This window comes from Pseudophryne corroboree, chromosome 10 (genome assembly GCF_028390025.1).
Source record: "Pseudophryne corroboree isolate aPseCor3 chromosome 10, aPseCor3.hap2, whole genome shotgun sequence".
NCBI classification, from domain to species: Eukaryota; Metazoa; Chordata; class Amphibia; order Anura; family Myobatrachidae; genus Pseudophryne; species Pseudophryne corroboree.
The window spans coordinates 94249900-94272311 of NC_086453.1; the positions used below are offsets into that span (position 1 = coordinate 94249900).

Consider the following 22412-nt stretch of genomic DNA (forward strand, 5'->3'; position numbering starts at 1 on the left):
GTACACAGTACCGTGCGCTCCAGCAGGGGTGTTAGCTGGGTTGGCAGGGGAATGAGGCCCAGAACAATATATCTTATAACGATACTATCCGTTGGATTGTTATAATGGGGGTAATTCCAAGTTGATCGCAGCAGGAAAGTTTTTAGCAGTTGGGCAAAACCATATGCACTGCAGGGGAGGCAGATATAACATGTGCAGAGAGAGATAGATTTGGGTGTGGTGAGTTAAATCTGCAATCTAAATTGCAGTGTAAAAATAAAGCAGCCAGTATTTAACCTGCACAGAAACAAAATAACCCACCCAAATCTAACTCTCTCTGCAAATGTTATATCTGCCTCCCCTGCAGTGCACATGGTTTTGCCCAACTGCTAAAAAATTTCCTGCTGCAATCAACTTGGAATTACCCCCATTGTCCGCCATGTTGGCCATGTGCCCACATCATCTAGTGTGTACCTGGCTTAAATGTGAGCGGTATATTTTGGGTCAAATACTGTAAGCCATTACTAAAGCCACCCTGACACAAATTTGGAAAACCCCGTGCCCTCTGTCTAAGGTCATATTAAAATACAATTCAATATTGATACGGAAACGGTTTAGTTTGCATATTCTGCTGCTGCATCAACCACTTTGTGATGGAGCTGCTGCAGTGCGATTACTCAATCTCCATTCTCTTCCGATACTCTGATTGAATCTCCCCCCAATAGGTCATCACATCTTATCTCAGTATCCTATTAATGTATTGTTTGTATTTTATATTGCTGATGATCTTTTCTTTGTATTTGTGTCATTGCACCATTATACTGGGTTTTTGTACATGTTGAAATTTACTCCAAGTATTTGTTCATTCTACCCCTCCCCTTTCCTTTTACTGTACCCCATTTACCCCCCCCCCCCCTTTTTTTAAAACATCTTCAACAGAAATGTATTGATGTTAAAAACCTGAGATAAGACTACGTAAGCCCAGATACAAAAATCCCAACTATAAAAAGCATCAGCACTTAACATATTGCAGACCAACCCCTTTTTATGCTAATTTAAAAACCATGATGCTCATTTGCAAATTCCTGAGCTGCACTAAGCTGCATATATTACAGGCTATTGACAATACACAAATTACACACACACACACACACACACACACACACACACACACACACACACACACACACACACGGCAGCAGCTTAGGATGCATGACTGGTAAGGAAAATACATATATTTTGGAAAGGAAAAAAAAGGAAAATAACCCCCATTAATAATTTTAGGTTTAATATGACTGCCTTGGTGCCCCGTGCTCTCCTCTTTCACTACCTGTGTTTATACACAATACGTTACTTCAACTGCATATTCCGTCCCCCCATCCACTCTGCCTGGGCTGCAGCTGATTTGCCTCATCCACTTTACATGCGCCTCACATCCTGCTTGAGCTCGGCCACTGTTCCTACTATCTGCAGTGACATTGCTCACAGTTCTTTCTGGCAGTCTTTGGCCTGCACACTCTCTCTGACAAATCGCCTCTATCCACAATGCCTTTATGTTTTATATAGTCTCTGCCAGAGCGGAGCAGCCTCCTTTTCTTTGTTCGTTCATCAACTTTCAATTGCAAATCTCCTACACTGGAGAATACAGTGTGCATAACGGCTATTATTCTGCTTATCTGACATTTCAGTGATTCTATTTAAATATTTGCAGGTGCACAAGCAAATAGCCGTAACTAAATGAAACTAGACCTTAGGGCAACAGCACACTCTGAATTCTACACAAGCAGCAGGACCGCTCCCCCATCCCACCCCACACACCCCTCCCCTCCCCTCTACCGCAACTGTGTAATTGCCAGCCATCAGAGATTGTGCTGTGGACACATAGTGACTGCAGGCCCGGATTTAACTTTTCTGCTGCCACCAATGCCCAATTTATTTACTTAGATCATATTAGACTATAGAATTTTTGATTGGGGCATCCTACTTGGTCTCCAAGCTCAAAGCAAAAGAAGTGCTGGTACAAAATGCACTTGCCATGCTTATAACCAGAGATGTGCGAGTTCAGTTTTCTGTGAATCGAACCCACCCAAACATTACGATCCGAGTCCGGCTCGGGACTTCCCGCCTTACTCGGATCCCAAAGCGAGGCCGAACGTTATCTTCCTGCTGTTGGATTCCCGTGGGTTTTGGATTCTATATAAGTCCTGTGCATCGGCGCCATCTTCACTCCGGCTGTGGAGAGTGTACTGGACGGATGTGCCCGTCTCCAGTACTGTGTTGTCTGGCGTGGGGCGGGTGCTCTGTCAGCTGTATCTGAAAGGGGTGCTCTGTCTGCCTGCTGTATCTGAAAGGGGTGCTCTCTCTCTCTGCTGTATCTGAAAGGGGTGCTCTCTCTGTCTGCTGTATCTGAAAAAGGCGCTCTCTCTGCTGTATCTGAAAGGGGTGCTCTCTCTGTTTGCTGTATCTGAAAGGGGTGCTCTCTCTGCTGTATCTGAGAAAGGTGCTCTCTCTGTCTGTTGTATCTGAAAGGGGTGCTCTCTCTGTCTGCTGTATCTGAAAAAGGTGCTCTCTCTGTCTGTTGTATCTGAAAGGGGTGCTCTCTCTGTCTGCTGTATCTGAGAAAGGTGCTCTCTCTGTCTGCTGTATCTGAAAGGGGTGCTCTCTCTGTCTGTTGTATCTGAAAAAGGTGCTCTCTCTGTCTGTTGTATCTGAAAGGGGTGCTCTCTCTGTCTGCTGTATCTGAGAAAGGTGCTCTCTCTGTCTGCTGTATCTGAAAGGGGTGCTCTCTCTGTCTGTTGTATCTGAAAGGGGTGCTCTCTCTGCTGTATCTGAGAAAGGTGCTCTCTGTCTGTTGTATCTGAAAGGGGTGCTCTCTCTGTCTGTTGTATCTGAAAGGGGTGCTCTCTCTGTCTGCTGTATCTGAAAGGGGTGCTCTCTCTGTCTGCTGTATTTGAAAAAGGTGCTCTCTCTGTCTGTTGTATCTGAGAAAGGGGTGCTCTCTCTGTCTGCTGTATCTGAAAAAGGTGCTCTCTCTGTTGTATCTGAGAAAGGGGTGCTCTCTCTGTCTGCTGTATCTGAGAAAGGGGTGCTCTCTGTCTGCTGTATCTGAGAAAGGGGTGCTCTCTCTGTCTGCTGTATCTGAGAAAGGGGTGCTCTCTCTGTCTGTTGTATCTGAAAGGGGTGCTCTCTCTGTCTGTTGTATCTGAAAGCGGTGCTCTCTCTGTCTGTTGTATCTGAAAAAAGGTGCTCTCTCTGTCTGTTGTATCTGAGAAAGGGGTGCTCTCTCTGTCTGCTGTATCTGAGAAAGGGGTGCTCTCTCTGTCTGCTGTATCTGAGAAAGGGGTGCTCTCTCTGTCTGCTGTATCTGAAAAAGGTGCTCTCTGTCTGCTGTATCTGAAAAAGGTGCTCTCTCTGTCTGCTGTATCTGAAAGGGGCTCTCTCTGTCTGCTGTATCTGAAAGGGGTGCTCTCTCTGTCTGCTGTATCTGAGAAAGGTGCTCTCTCTGTCTGCTGTATCTGAAAGGGGTGCTCTCTCTGCTGTATCTGAGAAAGGTGCTCTCTCTGTCTGTTGTATCTGAAAGGGGTGCTCTCTCTGTCTGCTGTATCTGAAAGGGGTGCTCTCTCTGTCTGCTGTATCTGAAAAAGGTGCTCTCTCTGTCTGCTGTATCTGAGAAAGGGGTGCTCTCTCTGTCTGCTGTATCTGAAAAAGGTGCTCTCTCTCTGTTGTATCTGAGAAAGGGGTGCTCTCTCTGCCTGCTGCAGTGGGGGATCCAGGGGGGGGGCACTCGGGCCCGTGCCCCCCCTGTCATTTGTGGCCTCCGTCCCCCCCAGCGCCGCACAGAGAGATGACGGGCGCCCGCTGAGATTGTGTTACCAGCGGGCGCCCGTCTCCCTGCACAGCGCCCCCGCTTGTGTCAGCGTGTCTCAGCTGTCAGGAGGGGAGAATGTATAGCGGACTTCGTTCAAACCAGCCGCCGGTTCATGAGCCAATCAGAGCTCGCGGACCAGGAGCCAATCAGAAGCCTGATTGGCTCACGAACCGGCGGCTGGTTTGAACGAAGTCCGCTATACGCCGCCGCGCCAGACACAGCCGCGCTGGCGGGCGCTCTCCTCTCCTGACTCACCCGTCCCTCACAGCCGGAGCCCGGAGGAGCAGCAGCAGCGGTAAGCTGCTGCAGCACTGGCTGCTGTGGGGGCAATTGTATACCTGGCACTGTGGGGGCAATTGGCTGGCACTGTGGGGCATTTGTATACCTGGCACTGTGGGGGCAATTGTTTACCTGGCACTGTGGGGGCATTTGTATACCTGTCAGGTATACAATTGCCCCCACAGTGTCAGGTATTACCTGACACTGTGGGGCCAATTGTGGATCTGGCACTGTGGGGGCATTTGTATACCTGGCACTGTGGGGGCATTTGTGGATCTGGCACTGTGGGGGCATTTGTGGATCTGGCACTGTGGGGGCATTTGTGGATCTGGCACTGTGGGGGCATTTGTGGATCTGGCACTGTGGGGGCATTTGTGGATCTGGCACTATGGGGGCATTTGTGGATCTGGCACTGTGGGGGCATTTGTATACCTGGCACTGTGGGGGCATTTGTATACCTGGCACTGTGGGGTCAATTGTGGATCTGGCACTGTGGGGGCAATTGTGGATCTGGCACTGCACTATTGGGGGCATATGTCTGTGTTTCACGTCCCATTTTAATTGGCCACACCCATTTTTTTGGCGCGCGCGCCGTGGGGCACAGCACCTCTATGGGGCACTCTCTGTCTGATTGGTCGCCGCTTAGCCCCCCCGGGAGTGCACACAGACGCTCTCATTCCAGTGAATGGGGCGCGTGGATAAAAAAAATATTGTGAGGTGTTCAGAATAGACTGGAAACTAGTGGAAATTAATGTTATTGAGGTTAAAAATACTGCAGGAACAAAAACACTCCCAAATTATGTTATTTTAGCTTTTGTTATGATTTAAAAAAAAAAAAATACAGAACCAAAACCCACAAGGGTGGTTTTGGAAAAACCAATACAGATCTAAAATATGAAGGAGACACAGATTCAAAACCAAGACACAAAAAAATAGCCCGGCACACACCACTACTTTTAACCAACCAGCCCCGTTACAGTCACATAACACCCATTCTCTACTCTCATCACTGGCTGCCTGTAAGATGCTGAATCTATTCCAAGTTTGGCCTACGGACTTTCAACGCCTTTCTCACTGCCCTTCTCGATCACTGCAATCTGTAAATGAAGGACTGTTAGCAGCACCTAGAATGTCCCTGAATTGCTCTAGTGGTCGAGCTTTCTGCTATGCGAGCTGGACTCTATTGAACTCGCTGCTCCGCACAGTTTGAGATGTCTCCACTCTGGAAAACTCCAAAATCTGAAGACTTTCATGTTTACTCACACATTTCATTAATGCCCCTTTATTTACTATAATAAATACAACCCCAATGCCTACTTCTGCACTTTGGGCTACTGTTCACATTCTTCTCTGAGAGGGATCTTATTGGATCCCTCCCAGTGTCCCCTATGACACATGGGTAAATAGGACTCTTAGGTCATAAACCCGTTTAAGTGCCACCATCGCAAAGGAGGTGTCCTTTGAGATTTTAATCACAAGTTTTACATGCATACCGGCATTATTAACCTGGCACTGGGGGATCATACTAAGCACTGGGGGGGCATATTTGGCACTGGGGATGGGCATATTTGGCACTGGTGGAGGGCATATTTGGCATTTGGGGGGGCATATTTGGCACTGGGGGAGCATGTTTGGCACTGGGGGAGCATGTTTGGCACTGGGGGGTAGATGTGTACCTGGCACTGGGGGAGGGGGCATATTTGGCACTGGGGGTATATGTGTACCTGGCACTGGGGGGGCATATTTGGCACTGGGGGTATATGTGTACCTGGCATCTCCCAACGTGACCTATCCTCTGGCGGGAAAGGGTACGCAATCAGTAACTTTATAGAAATTACCAGTTTCTTATCGGGGGAACCCACGCTTCTTTACACACTTCATTCACTCATCTGATGGGGGAACAAAACACTGGCTGCTTTTTCTCCCCAAAAATAAAACCCCTTTATATGTGGTACTTGGGTTCATGTCAGAAAATGCGTAACACATTTTTAATTGCCGAGATCATGTAACGGATGTTCCTAGTGGATTGTGTATATGTCTCAACCTCGTCGACACTGGAGTCAGACTCCGTGTCGACATCTGTGTCTGCCATCTGAGGTAACGGGCGTTTTTTGAGCCCCTGATGGCCTTTGAGACGCCTGGGCAGGCGCGGGCTGAGAAGCCGGATGTCCCACAGCTGTTACGTCATCCAGCCTTTTATGTAAGGAGTTGACACTGTATATACTTTCTTTCTGGGAGCTCAGGAGAGCCCCTAGTGTGCATCCAGCTCAGCCAGGCACAAGAATCTAACTGAGGTCTGGAGGAGGGTCTTAGTGGGAGGAGCCAGTGCACACCAGGTAGTCCTAAAGCTTTCTTTAGTTGTGCCCAGTCTCCTGCGGAGCCGCTAATCCCCATGGTCCTTACGGAGTCCCAGCATCCACTTAGGACGTCAGAGAAAAACCGCTGCGTGTGAACGGGTCGGAATGACCCCCATACATTGTAAGCTCCACTGGAGCAGGGACTGATGTGAATGGCCTAATATACACTGCAAAACACTACGGAATATGTAACATAGTAACATAGTATCTGAGGTTGAAAAAAGACAATTGTCCATCGAGTTCAACCTATTTGTGGTGTCCTATGCATGATGATTTGACTAAAATTTCTGACTGATGCTGCTGTCAGCCATTGCATTTTATCCCTATTTATAGTAACTATAATGCATGACTATGCACCATACCCCTGGATATCCTTATCCAATAGGAATTTATCTAACCCATTCTTAAAGGTGTTGACAGATTCCGCCATTACAACTCCCTCGGGCAGGGAATTCCAAACACGTATTGTCCTTACCGTGAAAAAGCCTTTACGCCGTATTGTGCGGAATCTCCTCTCCTCTAACCAGAGTGAGTGTCCACGAGTCCTCTGTGTTGATCTAACCAAAAACAGGTCCCGCGCAAGCTCTGTGTATTGTCCCCTTATATATTTGTAGATGTTGATCATATCCCCTCTTAGTCTCCGCTTTTCCAATGTAAACATGCCTAGTCTTTCAAGCCTTTCCTTGTATTCCATCGTCTCCATGCCCTTAATTAGTTTGGTCGCCCTCCTCTGTACCTTTTCAAGCTCCAGGATATCCTTTTTGTAGTACGGTGCCCAGAATTGTACACAGTATTCAAGGTGTGGCCTCACTAGTGATTTATATAACGGGAGTATAATACTCTCGTCCCTAGCATCAATACCCCGTTTTATGCATGCTAATATCTTATTAGCCTTCTTTGCTGCAGTCCTACTTTGGGTACTACTGCTTAGCTTGCTATCTATGAGGACACCTAAGTCCTTTTCCAGTACAGAATCCCCTAATTTTACCCCATTTAGTAGGTAGGTGTAATTTTTGTTCTTGTTACCACAGTGCATTACCTTACACTTGTCTGTGTTGAAGCGCATTCTCCATTTGGCTGCCCATGCTTCTAATTTAACTAAGTCGTTCTGAAGAGACTCGGCATCCTCCTCTGTATTTATAGCCTTACACAATTTGGTATCATCTGCAAAAATTGACACCATGCTCTCTAGACCTTCTGTTAGGTTGTTAATAAAAATATTGAACAATAGCGGTCCTAATACTGAGCCTTGCGGCACACCACTTAGCACTTCAGTCCAAGTTGAAAAAGATCCATTAACCACAACGCGCAGCTTCCTATTATCTAACCAGTTTTTGACCCAAGTGCATATTGTGCTTCCTAGCCCTGATTCTTGTAGCTTGTAGATAAGTCTCATGTGTGGTACAGTATCGAACGCTTTGGCAAAGTCTAAAAAGATTACATCCACGTCTTTACCCTGATCTAGGTTTGCGCTTACTGTTTCATAAAAGCCAAGTAAGTTGGTTTGACAGGATCTGTCCTTCATAAACCCATGTTGATTCCTTTTAATGACCTTATTGGTTTCAAGGAACTTCTGAATACTATCTCTTAGAACACCTTCCAATACTTTCCCCACTATAGATGTAAGACTAACTGGTCTATAATTACCTGGTTCAGCTTTACTTCCCTTTTTGAATATAGGCACTACTTCCGCTATACGCCAGTCTTTGGGAACCATACCTGATATAACTGAATCCTCAAAGATCAAAGATAGCGGTTTTGCCAGTTCAGAGTGAAGCTCCATTAGAACCCTTGGATGAATACCATCGGGCCCTGGTGATTTATTAATCTTTAAATGTTTTAATCGGTCACAGACTACTTCCTCGCTTAAATAAGTACCTATCAGTGTGATATTCTCATAATTGAGATTGTGTGTCAGTCCCTGAATTGGGTCCTCTCTAGTGAATACTGTTGAAAAAAACTCATTTAGTGTGTCCGCTATGTCATTATCATTTTTGCTTAAGACTCCCAACTTTTCTTTTAAAGGGCCTATTCTCTCCTTTTTTAATCTCTTGCTATTAATGTATTTAAAGATTTTTTTGGGATTCGCTTTGCTTTCCTTTGCTACTAATTTTTCAGTTTCTACTTTACCCGCTCTTATTTCCTTTTTGCAATTTTTGTTACATTCCTTATAGTGCTGAAATGACTCTGCTTCCCCGTCAGATTTGTATTTTTTAAATGCTCGCCTTTTCTTGCCCATAAGTTCCTTAATCTTTTTGTTAAGCCACATCGGTTTATGATTTTTATTCCCTTTTTTGCTACTCATAGGAATATATTTGAGTGTATTTTTAGTTAGCAGGAATTTTAGTACCTCCCATTTCTCCGTAGTATTTTTTCCTAAAAACAAACCTTCCCATTCAATATCCCTGAAAAATACCCTCATCTTTTCAAAATTTGCTTTGCTAAAGTTTAGAGTCCTAGTTGAGCCAGTATAGGGCTGTTTGTAGAAACTGATATTGAATGTGACCATATTGTGGTCGCTGTTTCCTATGGGTTCCCCTACTATAATACCCGATACCAAATCCTGATTGTTTGTTAATACCAGGTCTAAGATTGCATTGTACCTAGTTGGTTTCTCAATTAGTTGGACTAAGTAGTTATCATTTAGTGTGTTTAAAAACATATTGCCCCTAGCAGTATCACATGAATTGTTTTTCCAGTTTATCTCTGGATAGTTAAAATCTCCCATCACTACTATGTCTCCTACTCCTGCTGCTCTTTCAATTTGCTTTAGTAACAATTCATCATCAGATGCGTTGATACCAGGCGGCCTATAGCATACACCCAATACTAACTTTTTTATTCCTTTTTCCCCGCATGCAATTTCTACCCATAATGTCTCAACAGTGTCTACAGTCCCCTCCTGAATATCTTCCCATATATTAGGTTTTAAAAACGGCTTTACGTACAGACACACCCCTCCACCCTTTTTATTTAGTCTGTCTCTCCTAAACAGTGTATAGCCCTCTAGATTGACTGTCCAATCATGAGATTCATCCCACCAAGTTTCAGTAATGCCTATAATATCATACTGTTTGCTTGCTGCAAGTATTTCTAGTTCACCCTTTTTACCAGTAATGCTTCTGGCGTTTACATACATACAACTAAGATAAGTATTTTCCCTTGCATTAGGGACATCTTTCACCTTATGTGGCAAGGATGACCTGTAATCGTCATTGGTTAGTGCTTTGGTAAAATCCCTTTTAGTACCCATGTTAGTAACCTTATCGCCTGCTCTTACCCTCCCCCCAACTTCTCCCCCATTTCGTTTACTACCGCCATCCCCACTATTCTCACTGCATGACCCGTAGTTTCTAGCTATACCCTCCCCCCAGGCTCCTAGTTTAAAATCTCCTCCAACCTTCTAACCATCCTTCCCCCCAGCACCGCTGCCCCCTCTTCAGTCAGGTGCAATCCGTCACGACAAAAGAGATGGCGCCTGACTGAGAAGTCCGCCCAGTGTTCCAGGAACACAAACCCCTCTTTCCTGCACCAATCCCTAAGCCACACGTTTACCTCCCTAATCTCCCTCTGCCTCCCTGGACTAGCGCGTGGCATGGGTAATAATTCAGAGAATATTACCTTAGATGTCCTTGCCTTCAGTTTCTTTCCTAAGTCCCTATAGTCTTTCTTAAGGACATCCCACCTTCCGCTAACTTTGTCATTGGTGCCAACGTGCACCAAGACCGCCGGGTCTTTGCCAGCCCCTCCCAACAATCTATCTACCCGGTCCGCGATGTGCCGTACCCGAGCACCCGGGAGACAACAGACTGTACGGCGATCACGGTCCCGGTAGCAGATTGCCCTATCTGCCTTCCTGATGATAGAATCCCCTACCACCACCATCTGACTAGGTACCTCTCTATCTTTTATCCCAACCGCGCCAGAGGGACCGCACCTCTGGATGCTAGAGGGAGCAGTCTCCTCCGGCACCGTCATTTCTTCACTATCATCCTCCAATCCCTCGTCCAATCGGGCAAATTTGTTCGGGTTTGATAGTTCGGAGATGTCGTGCCTCCCCCTCTTTTTCTTCCTTCTAACTGTGACCCAACTGGCTACCTGATCATCATCCTCTTCTACCAGTGACCCCTCCCGCAACTCCTCCACCGTTCTGTCTAAACTACGCTCGAGATTGTGAATCTCCCTCAGTCGCGTAACGGTTTGCTCTAGATCAGTTACCTGGGCTTCCAGGGCAACCGTTCGCACACACCTCATGCAGATGTATTCACACTGGGCCGGTAGCTCCAGGTGTGCATACATCTTGCACGACATGCACTGAGTGAGGTCCTCAATCACAGCCCCTCCCATATTGTTTGTAAGATCTAACTCCCTGTTGCACTCAAAGAAAAAGCGGCAAAAATAAAAAATAGAAGACAAGCAATCTCACTTATACAATAATTAAGCTGGCTTATACTTATCTATCTTTGTGCGGTTCTTGGTCCTTCACTTTTATGCAGCCGTAGTACTCTCTCCTGCGGCACCTATACTCCACTTAGCAGTTGCAGTTGTTCCAGCTCACTGCTCCTCCTTTTCACTCGGCTTCCAGCTCCTGCTAAGAAAAAAAAAAAATGCCCCTCACACCCGCACAATCACAGCCCCTCTGCTACTCCAAGTAAGAGACCCTCTCACTCACTCACTCACTCACTCACAAGGTCAGCCCCTTGCAGCCTCACCAGAAGTTTAATGGTACTGCAAATGTGTGTTCCTGATTGTGTATTATAAAACTCACCTTTTTCTGTATTCTAACTCACCTTTTTGCTGTTTACAACTCACACTTAGAAATCCCAGCAGCACTTGGAAGAGACCAGCCCCACAGAGACAGATATGTGTGCGCTATATATATAACTGGTAATAAATGACATGCACATCCTATTTGAAACTTAAGAAATTCAACCGTCAACCACCGCAAATTAAAGAAAGAGCAATATTATCAATGAGCACCTTACTTAATTCTCTGATCTGGCCTAGTCCTTAAACCCGGATGTGCAAACCTGTTATACTTCAACCCTCAAAAGAACCGGATGTTACCCTTCATATCATCAATGATACAACAGCTCTAAGATGATTTGATTCTCAGCACTTTACCCCAAAAAATCCCTCCCCATGCTCTTTACTTGCTTCAAAATTCTACCACGTGCAACTCAGATCCACCACTTCCAAAACAATGCCTACACTTCCATAAAGTGCCTCAACAAGCCCTCAGTTCCCACATGTACACCAAAACTCCTTAGAATGCCACACAGACCTCCTCAGAGTCCTCACATGCTCACCATACCTTTCCCCATGCCATTGGAGTAGTCGATAGTAAAACAAGATAACTGATAGACAAACAGATCTTCATCAATGCAAAGGGGTAACATGTGCAACAAATCATTTACAAGTACAGGAAGGATCTGGTCAGGATCCCAATGGTCGGGGTACCGGCAGTCGAAATACAGACGCCGAAATACGGAAACAACTCGGAATGCTGGCGCTGGGATCCTGACATTGATCACTATCCTGATGCCGGGATCCCGACTGCTGGAATTCCCGGATGATGTTTACATGGCCCGCTGGAGAGGAAAGGCATGGGAAGTGGTTAGGTTTAGGCTGCGGGAAGAGGGTTAGGCTGTGGGGAGGGAAGGTCAGGGTAAGGCACCAACAGGGAGGATTAGGTTTAGGCTGTGGGAAAGGTGGCTTGGGGTTAGTGATCAGGGTTAGCTTACTTAATTAGTGTATGTCGAAATTTTAAACATCGGGATGCCGCTGTCGGTACATTGATAGCCGGCATCCCACCTGTTGGGAACCGATACCAACCTGTATAAGAGGCTATCAGGACTCGTCTCTGCAAGGATGTGCCGATGAGACGTTTTACCAGCAGGCAGATGAAGCCGTTTTCTTCGATACAAAGTGTTTGTGTCAGCACAGTATAAGATCTTTGTACATCACTCAGGAAAAATCATACACTTCTCACAATACTATAAACATTTTTATTGAATTATCAAAAATAGCAGGACTCACAGAGCTTGGGTATTTCATCACAGTATTAAAAACGACATTTAGAATAAATCCATATAAAAAAGTTGTCCACATACACCAACACATGCCACAGACATACCCTCTGCATACTTACCTTTCCCCGATACATCACAGTGTTCTATATACTGAAACATTTCACTATGTATATACCTTCACATTCATGTATAAAAGTCTTACCCTCCCTGGCAGGCAGAACAACATATATAGCCACATTGCATAGCACTGAATGCAATGTCTTCAAAGCTCCATATGCCACATAATGCCATGCACGTGTCACTCAAGCTTAAGCAGGGTCATATCAAACAACTGACAAAGACAGAATATTAAAGTTCTCCTTGTAGTGCGTACAGAGCTTCTCACACCGCAGTGCTGCCCATCAGAGTCCAGACCACAGGGTCTATATAAACCGGTATATTCCAGCACTAAATGTACATACACCTACATATCCCAGCACAATGTGTATATGAGACCATGGAGAGCCTTTTCCTTTATAGGCGGGCACGTTCCTCACACGTACACTGCAGGAGACATCACAAAGCCATTCTCCTCTCTCCGAGATCCACTTTCTGGTGGGGCAAATTCATTGTAAATTGGGTTCTCTTGTTCCAGATAATCATCCTCATATGTAGAGTGGTGCCAAGACTCTGGGTCCTCTGTGTACTTGGGGGGTGTCTAGAAAGAGACAACAAATACATTTTTTGTAAAAAGGAGTTTGGATACTGACTGGCACACCTCAGCAGATACTGTATTATAACGAAAGGAATGCAGATATTACGCCTCTTTAGGATTCTACTTCATCTTCTACATATTGGGCAGAATACAGGTATATGTAATATGTATGAACTGGGCAGCGTTTGGGTGCAGCAGTGACAGGTTTTTCTGCAGCAGGGTACATTATGTCCCACAGGGAAACATCAGGGTGCTGAGTGCATTTTGATCCAGAGGCACCAACAGGCTAAAGCTTTAGGCTGTCCCAGGATGCATTGGGGCCTCCTCTATAAACCCCACCTCCAGGCACTGCAGCTCAGTTTCGAGTTGGTGCCTGCGACAGCAGGTCACTTAACAGGGGGGCTGCACTGGGCAGCCAGGAAAAGCTTTCTAAGAAGACTTCAAAGGTTGCAGCGCTGATATGTCAGTGTGACATATCAGCTCTCCTGGTTTGCGCAGCTGGTACGGGGAGGAGGTACGAGGGTCCCCCAGGGGGGACCCGCCATTAAATTGTGTTCTTGACGCGGTGTAGGGAGAGGAACCGGGATACTGGGGTGGACACGGTCACCGAGCAGGGACCCCACTAGGCCGCCAGGGCATTGGAGTACAGGTTGGGTGTACTAACGCCCATTTTAATAAAACTCAGTAGTACCAGGCGGTGAGGACCAGCATAGGGGATCCGGCACTTGACCTGTAGCCCTTCCCCCAGCCCAGGGTGACATCTACTGCAGATTTTCCCGGAGCTGCCTCACACTCTCCCTGACTAAGACGCTGGGCGCTATCTTCTAAGCATAGCTACGGCTGGTCTCTGGGACTGCAGGGCAAGGTCTCCCTTGTAAAGCCGCCTGTATACAGCGCTGTAACTTTACAAACACTTGAGTATTTTACATACAGTATCTGTATACAGACAGAGTTACTTAAGAAAAGGTGTACCTATTACAGGATATATTTTACGAGTATTCTGATATATACCTCCGGTCTAGGACCACGTTGTGTTATATATATATATATACATATATATATATATATATATATATCTGTACATATACTAGTCTAGTGCAGTTTTATTGTCATAATAATTATCTGCATTGCCTGTGACTGTGTGTGCCTGTATCTGCTGTGTGGTTTCACTTTCAGTGTTTCCCAGATATATCTACCACTATATTCTTTACCCTAAGTGACTAGATGAGTCTGGGTCATTATATATATATATATATATATTGATAATGTCGATTTTATCTTAAAACATAAAGCTATACCTTAAACACACCTTAAATACACTTTAAACCTTTAGCCGCTGCGGCCGCTATACTTAATACACACGCTCTGTACTTTATACACTGATTGCGTACGGAGTCCTGTATCACTGTACGGACTTAGCGTACAAACGCCGCGCTGGGGGTGCAAAGTACACACAGCGCGCACGCACCCAGAGATTCACTTTAAACCTTATACAGCAATGCGATGCGTTACTAATACACTCTTAAACCTTAGCAGGAAAAGGAAGACACAACACCGATTTGTAGTTAATCACTGGGTTCCGACACCACAGAGTAATATTTCTGAAAGGGGGTTAACAATACAAATTATGCACTACAATACAACAGAGTAAATGGCTACAGTCAATGTACATACGTGAGAATATTCGCATGCGCCTCCCGGTCCGGTCCTCCGCTATCAGGTTGATAACGTTAAGAGTCTTGTGTCAGGCCGGGCTGCAGCAGGCTTTATTTATACAAGTCTTCCAAAAGCAATACAATGGATACTGTAATCCCGTTGTCCATTGGACACAGGAATGCACTTTTACAGTACAGGAGAGGTCATAGGTTGATTTGAAAAGGTAGGCGATGTCTTTCCTAACTGCTCTTGTGGGTGGTCTCCTCTGGATTCCCGCCGCATACATAATATACAGTAAATACAGTTTATATCTATATTCTGCTTCTGCGCCTAACTATCCACAGGAACATGCGATCTTCCGCAAACCAACACCAGAATGTTACCCTTAAAATACCCTACAGCTGGATACCAAACACCACCTTATAACCTTAGTCTGTCCCCTCTTATCCTGCTGTAAAGGCGAATCCCTTTGTTCTGGAATCATTTAAACTGTTGATACTTTGTGATGTGGTGCAGGGGGACTATGTGTACAATGTGCACTATTTGGATTAAATATGTAATGTCTTGATAGCTCTCCATGCGTTCCCAAACTCTGCCGTAAATACCCATACCACGCGCAGGACCGACCATACGCAAATTGCGGATATGTGCACGCACGGCGGAACAAGTGCACGCGCAGTGGGCATGTGTGTGCAGTTTATACGTGCTGTGTGTTTTTCAATATTTTTCGACTTTGACAATATATATATATATATATATATATATACATACACACATACATACATACATATATATATTATATATATATATATATATATATATATATATAAAATAAGATTTTAAACCTACCGGTAAATCTATTTCTCCTAGTCCGTAGAGGATGCTGGGGACTCCGTAAGGACCATGGGGTATAGACGGGCTCTGCAGGAGATAGGGCACCTAAAAAGAACTTTAACTATGGCTGTGCACTGGCTCCTACCTCTATGCCCCTCCTCCAGACCTCAGCTAAAGAACTGTGCCCAGAGGAGATGGACAATACAAGGCAGGATTTAGCAATCCAAGGGCAAGATTCATACCAGCCCACACCAATCATACCATGTAACCTGGAACATACATAACCAGTTAACAGTATGAACAAACAACAGTAACGGCCCAAGACCGATGTCAATTGTAACATAACCCTTATGTAAGCAACAACTATATACAAGTCTTGCAGAGTTTCCGCACTGGGACGGGCGCCCAGCATCCTCTACGGACTAGGAGAAATAGATTAACCGGTAGGTTTAAAATCTTATTTTCTCTTACGTCCTAGAGGATGCTGGGGACTCCGTAAGTACCATGGGGTTTATACCAAAGCATCCAATCGGGCGGGAGAGTGCGTATGACTCTGCAGCACCGACTGAGCAAATGCTAGGTCCTCATCAGCCAGGGTATCAAACTTGTAGAATTTAGCAAAAGTGTTTGACCCCGACCCAGTCGCCGCTCGGCAAAGTTGTAATGCCGAGACGCCTCTGGCAGCCGCCCAAGAAGAGCCCACCTTCCTAGTGGAATGGGCCTTAACCAAATTTGGTACCGGCAATCCAGCCGTAGAGTGAGCCTGCTGAATCGTATTACAGATCCAGCGAGCAATAGTCTGCTTCGAAGCAGGAGCGCCAATCTTATTGGCCGCATACAGGACAAACAGAGCCTCTGTTTTCCTAATTCTAGCCATCCTGGCTACATAAATTTTTAAAACCCTGACTACGTCCAGGGATCTGGAATCCTCCAGGTCACTTGTAGCCACAGGCACCACAATAGGTTGATTCATATGGAACGAAGAAACCACCTTAGGCAAAAATTGCGGACGTGTCCTCAATTCAGCTCGATCCACATGAAAAATCAAGTAGGGGTTTTTGTGTGACAAAGCCGCCAATTCTGACACTCGCCTTGCTGATGCTAAGGCCAACAACAGGACCACCTTCCAGGTAAGAAATTTCAACTCAACCTTGTTAAGTGGTTCAAACCAGTGTGATTTTAGGAACTGCAACACCACGTTCAGGTCCCATGGTGCCACTGGAGGCACAAAAGGGGGCTGGATGTGCAGCACTCCCTTTACAAACGTCTGGACTTCTGGAAGAGAAGCCAATTCCTTTTGAAAGAAAATCGAGAGGGCCGAAATCTGTACCTTAACAGAGCCTAATTTCAGGCCCATATCCACTCCTGTCTGTAGGAAGTGGAGAAGACGACCCAGATGAAAATCTTCCGTAGGTACATTCTTGGTCTCACACCAAGACACATACTTTCGACAGATACGATGATAATGTTTTATCGTCACCTCCTTCCTAGCCTTTATTAAAGTAGGGATGACCTCTTCCGGAATCCCCTTTTTCGCTAGGATTCGGCGTTCAACCACCATACCATCAAACGTAACCGCGGTAAGTCTTGAAATACACAGGGCCCTTGCTGCAACAGGTCTTCCCTCAGAGGAAGAGGCCAGGGATCTCCTGTGAGCATCTCTTGTAGATCCGAGTACCAGGCCCTTCGAGGTCAGTCTGGGACAACGAGTATCGTTCGTACTCTTCTTCATCTTATGATCCTCAACACCTTTGTGATGAGAGGAAGAGGAGGAAACACGTAGACCGATTTGAACACCCACGGTGTTACCAGAGCGTCTACTGCTACTGCCTGAGGGTCCCGAGACCTGGCGCACTACCTCCGAAGTTTTTTGTTGAGGCGTGACGCCATCATGTCTATTTGAGGAGCTCCCCAAAGACGTGTTACGTCTCAAAGACTTCTTGATGAAGTCCCCACTCTCCTGGATGGAGATCGTGTCTGCTGAGGAAGTCTGCATCCCAGTTGTCCACTCCTGGAATGAAGACAGCTGACAGAGCGCTTACATGATTTTCCGCCCAGCGAAGGATCCTTTTGGCTTCCGCCATTGCGACTCTGCTTCTTGTCCCGCCTTGGCGGTTCACATGAGCCACTGCTGTGACATTGTCTGATTGAATCAGAACCGGTAGGTTTCGAAGAAAACTCTCCGCTTGTCGAAGGCTGTTGTAAATGGCCCTGAGTTCCAACACATTGATGTGTAGACAGGACTCCTGGTCTAACCAAAGACCCTGAAAATATTTTCCCTGTGTGACCGCTCCTCATCCTCGGAGGCTCGCGTCCGTGGTAACCAGGATCCAATCCTGAATTCCGAACCTGCGACCCTCTAGGAGGTGAGCACTTTGCAACCACCACAGGAGGGACACTCCGTGTTGCTGGAGCACTCTCAGAGAGAGCGCCACACTGCTCAGCAATTTCTCCCTTGATCTCGCTTTTTTCAGGAGATCGTCCAAGTATGGGATAATTGTGACTCCATGCTTGCGCAGGACCACCATCATTTCCGCCATTATCTTGGTGAAAATCCTCGGGGCCGTGGAGAGTACAAACGGCAACGTCTGAAATTGGTAATGACAATCCTGTACAGCGAATCTCAGGTATTCCTGATGGGGAGCTATATGTGGACATGAAGGTACGCATCCTTTATGTCCAGAGACATCATAAACTCCCCCTCCTCCATGTTGGCTATTATCGCTCTGAGAGATTCCATTTTCAATTTGAATCTTTTTATGTACAGGTTTAGGGATTTCAGATTCAAAATAGGTCTGACCGAACCGTCCGGTTTCGGGACCACAAATAGGGTTGAGTAGTAACCTCTTCCCTGCTGGTGCAGGGGAACCTTGATTATCACTTGCTGTATACACAGCGTTTGAAATGCAGCTAACACTACATCCCTTTCCGATGTGGAAGATGGTAGGGCCGATTTGAAAAATCGGCGCGGGGGCACCTCCTCGAATTCCAATTTGTAACCCTGAGAAACTATTTCCAACACCCAGGTCCGAACTGGCCCAGGCCTGACTGAAAAGTCGAAGACGTGCCCCCACCGGTGCGGACTCCCTCAGGGGAGCCCCAGCGTCATGCTGTGGGTTTTGGAGCAGCCGGGGAGGACTTTTGTTCCTGGGCACCTGCCGAAGCAGGTGCTCTCTTGCCTCTGCCCTTACCTCTGGCGAGGAAAGAGGATCCCCGACCTCTTTTGGACTTGTGCGATATGAGAAAGAGGTGATCGAGGGTAAAAACAAGAAATATATGAGGGACACTGAGGATTATAATCTGAATAAAGTCCGCAGTTATAATAAGAATTTTCAATCAGTCAATAGAGGGAGATCTAGAAGTACCTCTAATAAGGGATCCTTCAAAAATGGGAGAAATTATAATAGCAGGATGCCCAATAGATATCAGAAGTCTCAACCAGGTAGTGACAACACCACCACTGTCACATCTGGATATGAGCATAGACAGTCTCTTTCTAACAAAGCCCCTTCAGCTGATCCTTCTGTGAGGCCTAAAACCTCTACTTATACACATTCTCCTCCCAAAACTGGACAAGTAGTGAACAAGTCTAATCATTTTTTAGAAAAGGATCCGAATCCTCTGAAATACAGACTTCCGTATCACACACACAGTCGTTACGACGTTCTAAGAGTAGACTCTCCCAAAAGAGGAAGGGAAGAAAGTACAGAGGATGCAGAGGAGGCGTTAGGCTACAAAGAAAAAAAGCGAGACTTGAGACCATAAATCAAACTAATATTTTCAATTTATCCTCCTCACAAATTAGTCAATCAGAAGCTCAACTACTAGCTAAGGGTCTTAAATATGCCCCTTCCAAACCACCTGATTTCTTTAACCTATTTGTGGAACTTAATTCCTATGTGCGCACGTTAACACGCAAGAGATACTTTGCCATCAAAAATCTTAAGAGACATAAACAGGATGGCTCACCAATTATCTTAGATGATCAGGATAGAACCAGCCTCGATATGTTAGAATCTTTACTTCTAGAAAATAACTCATCAACAACACAGATATACAATCACGAACGTTCCCTTAAATTTAGGAACAAATCACTTTTTTTTCCCCATCACTATAAGAGTCCTCCCATTGATATTTTTTACAGAAAGACACTGGATGATTTTAATAACCTGTGTCAACGTGAACGAAAAAGACACAAATACAGACATAATCTCTCTGTTCAGGAGAGAATAGCTCTGCAGAAACTTGCTGGCAACCCCTCCCTTGTCATTAAGTCTGCAGACAAGGGGGGGGGTATTGTCATCCAGGATACTGAAGATTACTTAACTGAAGCTTACCGTCAGTTGAATGATGGGATTACCTATATAAAGTTACCCGATAATCCCACACAGGACTTTCACAGATTATTAACAAATATGGTCAGAGAGGCCTTAGAGAAGGGCATTATTACGAAAGAGGAACTCAGATATTTAGTTCCTTCCCACCCCATCACTCCCACCTATTATCACTTACCTAAGATCCACAAGTCACTCACGGCACCTCCTGGTCGTCCCATTATTTCTGGTGTGGGTTCCCTCACTTCTAATTTATCACATTTTGTCGATTATTTTTTACAGCCACTTGCCACTTCTTTACGTTCACACATTAAAGATACCACTTTTTTTCTTAACGCCATGTCCAATATTAATTGGAAAGATACATTTTTCTTTATGACCTGTGATGTACAGGCATTATATTCCAACATCCCACACCATAAAGGCACATCTGTGATTGCTGATTTTCTCCTGAAAACACACTCGATTGATCATGAATTACAGAAATTCATACTGGATGCAATAACTTTTATACTTTCACATAATTATTTCATTTTCAATAAATCATATTATTTGCAAAAACTTGGTACGGCCATGGGGACGAGGTTCGCGCCGAGCTTCGCCAACCTATACATGGGAGCCTATGAGTGCATCCATGTTTGGGGGCGGAGCTTTGGCGCGGACCTCGTCTACTATGGCCGATACATAGATGATTTATTTTTCATTTTTGATGGCGATATTTCTCTTTCTTCTCACTTTCTTGATTTATTAAATGATAATGATTTTAATCTACGGTTCACTGGCATTGCGCACCAATCTTCTATTTCCTTTCTTGATATTTCACTCAATATTGTAGAAGGTAGAATCTCAACCAAAACGTTCCGTAAGGCAGTTGATACCCTCAACTTTATACACTATAATAGTGCACACCATAAACCATGGCTTAACAATATTCCATTTGGACAATTGAGGCGTATGAAACGCAATTGTAGTGAGGATGTAGATTATCATTCACAAGCAGATGAACTCTCCTCCTCATTTTTGAATCGGGGTTATCCTGTGGGGATTATTAGAACTGCACGTGAAAGAGTTGACGCTCTAGACAGAAAAGATCTACTGTTACCTAGACACCATTCTCCTACGTTCCAATCAGATCAACCTCATTTTTTATCACAATTTAATTGTTCCTCATCAAAAATTAGAAACATTATTGGTAAAAATTACCCTATTCTCCTCACAGATCAGGTTCTTAGATCTGAATTGGAAAACACACCATCAGTTATATTTAAGAAATCCACCAATCTTCAACAATCCCTTGCCCCCAGTTTATTTATAGATAAAAGAAACTTGGGGGACTCTTTAACCTCTGTGAACAACACCCAGTGGTTACCTAGAGTAGTAGGTTGTTTTAAATGTGGCGCAAGTCAATGCCTCACATGCTCCTACATTCAGAACAATTCCAAGACCTTTTCTTCCTCAGATTCATGCAACTTCGATATTTCTTCATATATTAATTGCAATAGCTCCTTTGTAATATATATACTCATATGCAAATGTAATTTAATCTATGTTGGTAGGACAACACGCAAACTAAAGATCAGATTTCTTGAGCACAGACGCAATATCCAGAAGGGCATGGTTTTTCACAGTGTCTCTCGACATTTTTTAGACAAACATCAGAAAAACCCAGAAGGTATTCAACTTATAGGCATTGAACACATCAAACCAACAGTAAGGGGTGGAGATAGATACAGAAAATTATGCCTCAGGGAGAATTACTGGATTCATAGACTGAGAACACTCACCCCTGATGGACTGAATGAAGCCATTGAATTTGATCTTACATAAATTAGACATGGCTTAGGCTTCACACTATCTTGTTTGTTTGTTTTTTTGCTTTTATCATCCGGGCTCAATAGTACATATTTTACTTTTGTTTTTTAGTAATAATATTATATTCATATAATAAGTGGGGGATTTTTTATGTAATTTTTTTTTTATGTGTAAAAAAACATATACATTTTTATGTAATTATTTATCATAATACACAATAATTCTTTTTTTATAAAGATTACTTCCTTTAGGTTTCTTTTTTACCAGTCTTCTATATAATAACCTTCTGATCAGTCCATTAATTTTATATAAAATTAATTTTTTCTGTTTATTATTAATCTTTTTTGGTCCAGATTTCCATTTAAAACAATAGCCCAATATAAGCTTATGGATACACCGATGGATCCGCTATAACTTAATTTTTAGCTATAGAGATGATATATTCCATTCAGTTTCTCTAAAGTTATTGTGCGTACTCAGTGGCGCATAGAGTTGAGTGATGTTCACTCACTGAAAATAGGAATGACACCGAGTTCGATTCCGACCCTAGTCCCTTAGCTGACAATA

At 44.6% G+C, this 22412-nt stretch overlaps 1 protein-coding gene across 1 annotated transcript in view; it reads right to left on the bottom strand.

Annotated features, from left to right (window-relative positions):
• Positions 1-12468: 12468 nt before the first annotated feature.
• Positions 12469-22412, bottom strand: part of NECTIN2 (nectin cell adhesion molecule 2) — a 118598-nt gene continuing 108654 nt past the window's right edge. The window contains exon 9 of the mRNA XM_063942603.1: positions 12469-13212. Coding sequence (XP_063798673.1) covers positions 13048-13212 — 165 coding nt within the window. The 3' untranslated portion in view covers positions 12469-13047. The remainder of the gene's footprint in view (positions 13213-22412) is intronic.